The sequence below is a fragment of the Athene noctua genome, chromosome 3, assembly GCF_965140245.1.
Source record: "Athene noctua chromosome 3, bAthNoc1.hap1.1, whole genome shotgun sequence".
NCBI lineage: Eukaryota > Metazoa > Chordata > Aves > Strigiformes > Strigidae > Athene > Athene noctua.
Window position 1 is genome coordinate 24476252 of NC_134039.1, and position 11365 is coordinate 24487616.

General features: G+C 39.0%; 1 protein-coding gene across 1 annotated transcript; it reads left to right on the forward strand.

The window, feature by feature from the left end:
• Positions 1-1394: 1394 nt before the first annotated feature.
• On the forward strand, positions 1395-10706 carry LOC141958505 (sulfotransferase 6B1-like). Its single transcript, XM_074901323.1, has 6 exons — positions 1395-1539; positions 2338-2522; positions 3451-3577; positions 6028-6122; positions 7140-7320; positions 10588-10706. Exons 1-6 carry the CDS (start codon positions 1395-1397, stop codon positions 10704-10706), a joined length of 852 nt encoding a protein of 283 aa, XP_074757424.1.
• The last annotated feature ends 659 nt before the right edge of the window (positions 10707-11365 follow it).

Consider the following 11365-nt stretch of genomic DNA (forward strand, 5'->3'; position numbering starts at 1 on the left):
ACAGAAGCTAGTAACTGTCTTGACTCCTTGTGAGTTATCTTGATTGCTCAGGTGTTTCTGGAAGAGCATCTCTGATCATTAACTTCTTGCCATGGATCATAGGAGGTACATCTGGTAGTTAGGTCCCATGACCAAACCTAAGTTATCATAAATAATAAAAAAGAATTTGGACCTTGGTAAATCTGGGAAATTCCTGAAGGACTGTTTTATTTTAAAACAAGATTTGCATGCAGGTTCTCAAGTTGAGTTGAAGACATTGAAGGGCCTCTGCTAAATATATTGTAGGAGGTTTTCAATAGGAATAGTGAAGCCACTGGATGTTTGAGGAAAAGATGTAAAAATTAGTAAATTAATTTGTGGCCATTGAAGGGGAAATTGAAAATATTAAGCTTTCCAAAATGTTTTGATTCAAACCTGAGCTATTTATTTTACTGTGATGCTTTCACATTTCTTAAAGTCACTTTAAACAAAAGTGTAGCTTTCAATATGAAAAACATGAATGATGATTTCCAGAGATCCAAATTTTTCCAAAGAGTAAATTTCAAAACAGGTAATTCATTGAGAACTGCCTCTTTCCTGCAAGTGACTTTTATTTTGATGAATCCACATATTCTGTAGAAAGATTTAAAAATCTTCAACCACTTCTAGTCATGAAACATGCGGGATTCAAGCCAACGTCAAATATCTATTTTAAATTTGTGATTTTTGTTATCTGTACTCTTCTTATGGAGACATATGACAGCTTAAAAAATGAATGTGTCTCTAAGTGCCTCTTTTTAAGATGGCTCAGGCTGAAATTCTAAAATGTTCAAAAAACTAGTTCCTTAATATCACAAAATTCACACATTTGCAATTGATTTGCACTTTTCAAAATTCAGGCTGTTGTGTATTTGATGAAACAACCCCAAACCCATTTCATTCACATAAAACGTGACAATTTTTTTGTATTCATAAAAAGTATATCAAGACGTACCTTTTCCTTGGAAGTTAAAACAGCTTCCAACAATGCACAGCTTATAGAATAATCACGTTATACATATTTTAAGGTAATACATAATGGTCATTCTTGTAATTTTCCACAATTAATACAGTTTGACTGTCACCTCATTACTTTATCTGGAGAGCTAATAAATGACAAATGACATGCATTTTTCATGACTCTGCATTTCAGTTATTTATCAAGTTACTTCTAGTATTTCAGTTGCCTTTGTCAACTACCTGGAAAAATCAATATCTGATAGGACTCCATGGCGTGTAACAAAGTATATAAGCGTGAAGTTTGTATTGCTTGGTCTCAATTTGTCACTTCAAACCATCTGACTTAGAAGTGACCCTTAAATCCTCTTGTCATTTCACTGTTATCTGATTTTCAGGAACGAAAGATTTAAGCAAACATGTCCAACCCCAGTGAGGCAGAACTCATTCACAGGTTTAAGGGGATTTCCTTTACCACCAGATCTTCTCCAGAACTTTTAAAATCCTTGGATACTTTTGATGCTAGAGAAGATGATGTCCTTTTGGTTTCCTATCCTAAATCTGGTAAGTTCTACTTTTAGATGTTAATTGCAAGAAGTCTCATTGTTTTGTTTCATGTTTAAACTACTTGGGAAATGTCTGTGTACAAGAAACAGAGAAGGATGTTTTAGTATGTGAATATATTATTCTGTAAGTGTTCAAATTACAAAAAAATATGGGTCATTTTTCTAAATCTTGATTCTTTAATTGAAAATAATCTCAGCTGTTTTCAGATGGGAAAGCAAATAAATATTTATTTCTTGTAAGCAAGATCTGTACTTGAAGGATTTTCCTGAGGACTTCCTACATTCAATTATGAACAAGTCAAGAGTTGTATTAAGTTATTTGTATGGCTCTTAGCTGTAGATTTATTAATTTCTTATTCACTCTCCTCCCACCTCACTCTCACACACCAGAGAATACTTCCCAAATATACAGACTCAAGTTACCGTAAGAAAAAAAGCCAAACAGCTTATTCTAAAATTAATGATAAAAATAATATAACCACCTCTCAGCTGACAAGCAGTTTGTCTCATGAGATTGTTTTGACACCAATACTAACAATTCTCACAGATTACTTTGTACTTCGGCTACAGCCCTAATTTTTCCAGTTAGAAGATTGGAGCCAACACAATTACTCAGCTATGTAAAGTTTCTTGAATCTGGGGGATTAGAAGTATCACTTGTGCACTGGCAAGCTGTTTCAATATGCAAAATGCATGTTCCACATATTTTCTTATTTTCTCAGTAATAAATCTTCCTTTTTTTCTTTTTTCTTTTTTCTTTTTTTTTCTTTTTTTCCTTAAAATTACTTTTCTGCAGGCACACACTGGCTTGCAGGAGTTATAACAAAGCTTTACAATACTCAAGTTATACTAACATCTCCCATTGAATTTGGAGACATATCCAGACTGGAGGAACTGAATAAACTCTCATCAAAGAGAATCATCCCAACACACTTAGACTACAACATGTTACCACCAAATTTTAAGAATAAAAAATGCAAGGTAAGACAAAACCATAAAAGTAGTATATGTTAAGTGTCTATTAAGAATCTGTTTTGTCTAGTTGTTCCTTATTAATTTTCAAATGATTTTTCATTTTCAGAAGTGGTTTGCTGTGAATTTTGGAGACACAGCTGACCAACAGTCAAAGGCAGTGTGAGCAGAGACTTTGGCTGGGTTCTGCTCCTGCCCAACTGCTCCCACGGGGTGATTTGTGTTTCAGGCAAGACACAAAATACAACATCAACATCTTTCAATCAGAAATATATTATTAGTGATAGGGGAGCATTCTCATGGCCCCATTTCTTAGTGGCTGGAACACTCAGAAAATAGAGTTACTTAACAGCTGTTCTGGCGGTGAAGAAACTCTGCCTCTCCTATTGGGGAAACAGATAAGAATTGAAATGTGGGAGGTAGATTCATATCACAGTTTTTGAGTTCCTCCCATGTTAATGTGGGAGGTCTTTAAAAAAAATCAGCTCTGGGCTTTAGATTTCAGGTTAGAAGTTCAAAATTGCAGGATTACTCAGATCCAGACTTTTGGTACAAGGCTAATTTGAATGAAAAGCCGAAATTTATGTTTTGCAGCTGTCCTGTGAGTGTTAATTAGTAAATGGTTTCATAAGTTAGATTTATGAGGTAGTATACTTACTCATGAGTTAAAATGAATACTGCCTATTTCATAAAACGTAAACATTACCCAGCTGCAGGAAACACACCTCTGTCTACATGGAATTGTTTACTAATGACTCCTGTCTAAGCAGGGACAAATACATTTCTATCTTAATGGCATGGTTACTGACAGAGGAATCCTAAAGGAAAGGGTTTTGATGCTGCAAACTGCCTGTGAAAATGCTGCATTTACATACAGAGCTCCTCTAAAATAAAGGAAGGATATTATCATTAATAACAATATCATCTTCATTTACAGATGATCTACATCAGCAGAAATCCAAAAGATACTGCAGTTTCCATGTATCATTACTACAGAGATAACCCAAACCTTCCCACTATAGACACCTGGACTGCTTTCTTTGATTTGTTCTTAAAAGGAGATGGTAAGGATAAATGTTACGTTTTCTTCTTGCAGTTTGCATTAGTTTATTACACACAGAAAAAATTAAGAAATGTGAACTGGGTGAAAACATCTTATTGAACTCCTTATTCACATGGCTTTAGCTAGGGTTTTCTATCAGGATAAATTCTAATGTCAAACTTAACAAGAGCAAATAATAGGATGCTATCTTCAGCCCTGCAAGGACACATTTTGGTAAGTGGCTGCATTTTTTCAGCACAACTGCTCTTTGCAGGTTTTTGCTGCTCTCTGACATATCTGTTAAAAAACATATTCTAACAGACAAGCTACTGATTTAATCTCTTCCCACAAACACTCTGAAAGCCCTGACAATTTGTTGATTCTGTTGTGGATTTGCTTGTATGAAAACATTTCCAACCTTGTCTTGTGAATGACAGTAACAGACTGCTTCCCGCCAAGACCCCATGTATATACATTCATGCATATACAGCTCCTCCCAAGCGGACATAAGGGCAGCTCTGCTCACCGCAGCCAGCTCCTGCCCTCAGTGAGCAGGCCAGTGGGGCAGGAGCTCTGTTTGAAGGTGCTCAGCCAGCTCTGTGTGGCTCACTGCCATACTGAAGGGCAAGTGGTGGGGTGCAGGGGGAGACCATCCTTGGGCTGCATGAAGATCTGTGCTTGCAGGTGTAGTGCCTTCTCCAGTCTTGAAGACAGCCTTCAGTGGCCCTTCAAAGGGACTCTGGATGCTTTCATAAAGCCCTCCTGCACACACTCTGCCTGATGTGTTGTCTTAGTAGCGGGGTCCAAAGACCAAGGACAAGAGTGAGATTTTTATGAGTGGCAATGGTGGCATGGAAGCTGACAACAGGAACATGCTATCCACTCCCATTTTTAGTGTTTTATTACTCCTTTCAGGACATGTGTTCCTGCTATACAACCACAGTGATGATAACAGCAACAATAATAGATAAGCTTGAAAACTTCGAAAGAAAAGTGCCATTGCAGTTGTCATGGGCTTACATCAAAGCTCCAGACATCAGGTTTTTTTATTGGCTTATATGGGCTTTGGATCACATCTTGTGTGCCTAGTTCAGAGCAGCTCTAAGGATTGTGCTTTAGTGATTTACAGATCTTGCCTTGTTCAGTATCAACTCTGAACACATAATAGTGAAAACAAGAGGATTATATTAAATTTTAAATGTTTAATTTAAATTTAAATTATATTAAATTTTAAATCACATTTATCTGTAAATTATTAGTCACCTTCTATTTTCTGTGTGCTTATGCATGGCATAAAAAGATAACTATGCTGGTTACAACAGAAATTTATGTTAGAGGTGATACTGTCATCTTTGCTCCTAACAGAAATATATGAAGGTTGTGATGCTTGATTCAGAGCCTGTAGTACCCATACAGAGTTAATCTCAGTTCAAAACAATGGTGAGGTCACACATCACAACTGTGATGCTGTCCCTGGAGTCTCTGGGGCTACATATGCTGTACCCCTGAAGCCAACAGGGCTGTTCTATGCTATCATTGGCCCCATCCCCAGTGTGGTCAACCAGGAGAGCAGGGTTTAACTGAACACTGTGGAGCACACATGCCTTCAGTCAGACAGTGCTTTGTGTGCAGGAGACGGCTACAGACTGGAGCATTCAGCAAAATACTTAACTACATCTCAAGGTTGGCAACAAAAATTATGCCCATTTATCTGGTAGCTGGCATAAAGCAGTTACAGTTCTGGAGAATGCTGGCTGTGATTGGTCTGTCCAGGCCTCTTCTCATTATCCTACAGGAGTCTTTCAACTCAGCTTTCAATGCAGTCCATCTTGCCTTTCAACCAGAAGGGTCAGAATTTTGTTTTTAAAAGAAAGCTGGAATTTTGCTCTCCTCCCATGGTTCACCAAAAGAAGCATTCAGGCAAAACAAGTACTGAGTCAACTATAAAACCATAAGTTATCTGTGTTGTTGGCTGAATGATGTATTTGCATAATAAGTTCTTTACATAATTGTTATTTGACTTTTAAAACCAATACAGATTCCTCTCTGCTGGGACAAAATAGAGCTAACAACAGTGTACTTCATTTGACAGACTCCTTATTCAATTTCCTAGTGAAGTGATCATATTTCTAGCTGTGACCACAGACATGCAGACAGTTGCTGAGATACTCAGATCTTGTTAGGGCAGGACATTTACCTTCATCACTGGCCTTTGCTTAGATGTGGAGACTGTTTCCACTACAGAATCATATCTCAGAACAGTATCTGCATCTCTGATACAAAACCAAATTCCAGCAAGAATGATAACCTCTTTGAATTGTAAGTTTGAGTGACTTCATAAAAAGAACTGAATCTAGTTTAGAGGAATATATGGTATGTATTATGAAGGGCTCATTCCCCTAAATGTGTGAAGTAACATCAGAGTTATTTATGAATAAAGTTTGTATGAAACTCTTTTACATGGGTTTTCAGTTGTCTGCGGATCCTGGTTTGATCATTTCCTAAGTTGGGAGGAACATGCAAATGACAAAAACATCCTGTTTTTGTTCTATGAAGACATGAAGAAGGTAAATCTGCTCTCTGCTCTTTTTTCAGAATGCATTAATTGTAAATTAACATCATTAAAATATCAAAAACCAAATTATAATGAAAAACAAGAAAGAAGGAAAATGTGAATGTAGGTCTCTGGGCGTATTTTATATTTGCATAGAATTTATATTAATGAGCTAACTCTGACTGCACAAGTTACAAATATCAAATCCTGTGAGAGTTGCATTTCGTAGATGCAGGAGTGGGATGCATGTGACATGTTTTTCCCCTGGCTACAGGAAGAACTTTAAGTTCCTTTTTCTTGGTCCTACAGAAAGACTAACCAAGAACATCTGTGGAGGGCCACCCCTTAACCTGCTTTGCCTGACATTTCAGGTGAAATTTTCAAAAAGTGACATAAGACAACAGAACTACTCATGGTCAGCAGGACTTGTGCTCCCTGTAAAGAAGAAAATTAAAGGCTGGGGGGATAAGGAAAAGGTTTTTAGGAAAGGAAATTATTACACATAAAACTCCAACATAGCTTTCAGAGAATGAATTTTGGGGTGAACAGAAAACACTTTCTAGTGTTTCCATTAAAATAGTTTGGTTCATTTTTTGTGAAAAAAAATTTCCACTACAAGGAATATAAACAAGCTCTTTGGGATCCTGAGTCATTTGTTGGCTCTCTAGATATAGCACCTTCAATGAAATAAGCTACTTAAACAGAAGCTGAGCTTTGAGTGTTTCTCTATTCTCAGTGAAATAATTCTGAGAAATAGGAGAACACCTTGCTTGAACTAGGAGTAAAATTTGCAGTGTAACTAAACTTGATATCACAGACAGTATTTACTCATTTCTGTCAATATATCTAAGAGGGGAATCAGGTATACTGTACCTGTCATCTACACAGTCTAACAACACATTTAGCTTTGCTTGAAAGCAAATAAATGTGTGATAAACTTGAAATGTAATTAAAAGGATCATTTTAATATCAACTAAAAATCTGATATTCAGCTCAGAAATATAAAATCTTTATTTTTCTTGCACCTCAGGATCTTCCTAAGATTGTAAAGGAAATTAGTCTGTTCTTGGGTTTAAATGTCAGTGATAATGATATCCAAGACATCTGCAGGAAGTCCTCCTTCTCAGAGATGAAAAGCGATACAGAGAACAACGATCCCAGTCACACCGTTTGTGCACTGACATCCAACAGGAAGCTGATTTTCCGAAAAGGTAAATTCTCTAGGCTTAACACAGCAGAAGGAGTAGGAATACAGCCAGAGGCCACAGTACAGGTCTTTCCTGGGCTGGAGTAACGCTTTGAGTCAGCCCCAGGAGGCCTCTATCAACAGGATCCTTTCATTCAAAGCCATCTTAAAAATCACTGACTTTCTAAGTTCTCTGGTTGAAAATGCACACTTACACTAGAGAAGCACAGAGGAATCTGAACAACAGTCTGACTAATGTTGTTCCATGGGAGCTTTTGAGCTAAAAGGAAAGGTTCACAAAGCATTACTCTTTATCGGTCTTTTTTTATCTAAGAGTTGACCCCCTCAGTCTTTACAGCATGTCCCCTTGATATCACCTGTGAAGGTCACTTAGTTTACTAGAATGAGACAGAGCAAGATACATTCCTTCCGAAGGAGACGGCTAGTAGCCTTTATCCTCCGCAACACCTCTTATCTTATTGAAATGTTCCTGAAAAGAATATGCTGACAACAATGTAAGAATGGATGACTCAATCACCTCATAGCCTCATAGGGAGCCTTCAAACATTGGCCAAGCTGGAATCCACGGTAAAATCTTCAGCAGTGCTTAGTTCAGATGTGATCTTAAAGTACCTGTCTTCTTGCTCCTGACATTTCGGGTTTTCTTGTATTTGGACAATAAGTAAATCAAACCATCATATTTAGATGGATTTTGATTATTTTAATTTAGTTAATTTTTGAACAATAATTGACAGCTTAAAACTAAATTTGTTTCAATTAATAAATAGGAAAATGGTATATTTTGCTAATTCAAAATGGTTTTACCAATGAGCTGAAGCAAACGCTAAAATATAATTAGTTAGTAAATTAGTTAGTTAGTAAAAGTCAAACAAACAAAAACTCCTGACTGATTGGAAATTGGCCAGTGTGAGGCCCATCTATAAGAAGGGTCGGAAGGATGATCCGGGAAATTACAGGCCTGTCAGCTTGACGTCAGTGCCCAGGAAGCTGATGGAGCAGCTCATCCTAAACACCATCATGCAACACATCAGGGACAACCAGATGCTCAGGCCCAGTCAGCATGGGTTTATGAAAGGCAGGTCCTGCTTGACAAACCTGATCTCCTTCTATGACAGGATGACCTGCTTATTGGATGAGGGAAAGGCTGTGGATGTAATTTACCTTGACTTTAGCAAGGCTTTTGACACCGTTTCCCACAGCATTCTCCTGGCAAAAATGACTGCTCGAGGTTTGGAAAATCACACACCTCACTGGGTAAAAAACTGGCTGGACGACCGGGCCCAGAGAGTTGTGGTGAATGGAGTTAAATCCAGCTGGCGGCCGGTCACGAGTGGTGTCCCCCAGGGCTCGGTTTTGGGGCCACTCCTGTTTAACATCTTCATTGATGATCTAGACGAGGGGATCAAGTGCACCCTCAGTCAGTTTGCAGATGACACCAAGTTGGGTGGGAGTGTTGATCTGCTCGAGGGTAGGGAGGCTCTGCAGAGAGACCTGGACAGGCTGGAGCCATGGGCTGAGGCCAACTGGAGGAGTTTCCATAAGGCCAAATGCTGGGGGCTGCACTTGGGCCACAACAACCCCCAGCAGCGCTACAGGCTTGGGGAGGAGTGGTTGGAGAGCTGCCAGTCAGAGAGGGACCTGGGGGGGTTGATTGACAGCCCGCTGAACAGGAGCCAGCAGTGTGCTCAGGTGGCCAAGAAGGCCAATGGATCCTGGCTTGTATCAGAAATAGCATGGCCAGCAGGGACGGGGAAGGGATCTTACCCCTGTACTCAGCACTGGTGAGGCCACATCTTGATTATTGGGTTCAGTTTTGGGCACCTCACTACAAAAAGGACATAGAGTTACTCGAGTGTGTCTAGAGAAGGACAACGAAGCTGGTGCAGGGTCTGGAGGACAGGTCGTATGAGGAGAGGAGCGGCTGAGGGAACTGGGGGTGTTTAATCTGGAGAAGAGGAGGCTGAGGGGAGACCTCATCGCCCTCTACAGCTACCTGAAAGGAAGCTGCAGAGAGCTGGGTTTGAGCCTCTTTAGCCTAGTAGAAAGTGACAGGACAAGAGGGAATGGCCTCAAGTTGCGCCAGGGAAAGTTCAGACTAGATATTAGGAAGCATTTCTTTACAGAACCGGTTGTTAGGCGTGGGAATGGGCTGCCCAGGGAGGTGGTGGAGTCCCCATCCCTGGAGGTGTTCAAGAGTAGGGTCGATTTAGAGCTTAAGGATATGCTGTAGGTGGGAACTGTGCTAGGCGAACAGTTGGACTAGATGATCTTCAGGGTCCTTTCCAACCTAGATGATTCTGTGATTCTGTAATATGCTTTTCTAAGTCAGTGAACTTTGACAGAGCTATGTTGAAGAATTTGAAAATCCCAACAATTTCACTTCCAAGTAGCTCCTATGCAAATCCCAGGTTTTTAGCTAGTTTCAGTCAGCTTACAGAAGATTTGGATGTGTACATTATTCTTCAGACTCTTTTTTCTTGTCCTTGCTGTCAGGAATGCTGTTTTAGTCAGCACTTTTGGGATATAGGATTTTTAGAGGATGCACATGAGGGGAAACTGTAAGCATTGTCTCACTAAAATATATGAGTTTAAGAAACAATTTCCTCTTTGCTCAAACTGGGTAACAGTTGAAACACTACTGAACACAAGTATGCATGGTCACCCAGAAGGAGTTAACTGCCCACTTAAGTTGTGGGACATCTCATCCACAGAAAGCCCTAGAGATTAGGAGCAGGTGTGAGGGTGGGATTCATCTATCAGGTCACTCAGGGATCCTTTTACAGGAGTCTTCTTTAGTCAGTGGAAAGATATAGCTGCTTTTGGGGCACCATTAATTTTATGAGTTTTAGATGTTGACTAGGATGAGATGAATTTCAGTAAAGAATTAACCATCTCTCTCCACTAACTGTGAAAGAACCCAGGCAGAGACCTTTAACTGCATATATCTAAGGTGCAGCAAAATGCCTCTCTGCTGAGATGACCAAGAGCTCCAATTCCATCTAGGAAACCTGCTGGTCTTCATGTACCACTTAGTGTTGTTGGCATTAACCAAGTCTGAGGGCTTATGGGTGATTATCCAGCTGCTTCCATCAGTATCACCAGACCAATAAAACAATTACTCATGATCATAACCTACTGCAGAAACTATGGTTAATACCATATTAATAATTTGTGCCAAATGCAACTTTAACAAAACTGGGCTGCCTTTACATAATTTTCTGCACTATATACTGCGAGCTTCACTGCTCTTTTTCTGCTCCTGCTCTCCTAGGTGCTGTTGGTGATTGGAAGAACCACTTCACTCCAAAACAGAATAGAAGGTTTGAGGAGATATTTAACGAGAAAATGAAACTCAGCAAAATGGCAAAAAGTCTCATCTATGAATTTTGACCCCACATGAGGAACAGCACCCTGTTATCATCAAACACACATAGAGCAATTGGTGGGGAATTCTGAATGAGGGCTCCCGTTCAGTTTACAATCCTCCCAATAGAAAGTATTGCAAACATGAGATTTTGAGGATGGGAAAATTCTGACACAATGCCAGAGCTGGACTCAGTTTTCAGCAGGCAGATATATATGCTTTTACAGAATCAGCTGTCAGACCCATTTTTCTGCAACAAAATCTATCATTTATTTATTTTTTGCTCTAGAGGGGTATGAATGGACTTAGATCTGATTTAGGAATTTTACTTAAGATGTTAAAAAAAACCCAACCACAAACCCATAAGAATCTGAATATATAAAAAGTCTAAAAACACATCATAAGAAAATGACTGAAGATTTGACCTCAGACTTGCTCCTGCCCTGGTCTAACATGATTTGTAAAATGCCTATCTCATCAGACTTTGTTATTGATACTGAAGTTGAAAACTGCAGCTGTACATTTGAAGACCTGGAGTGAAGTTTGCTTAGAAAAGGTTTTGGTTTTGTTTGGGTTTTTTTTTTTTATAAAATGTAGTTATTCAGTGTAATTTATTTCTGGGTTAGGTGCAGTACGGTGTTTGTGTTTTAAATGCAACTGATATAGATCCACTTAAATTCCTGCA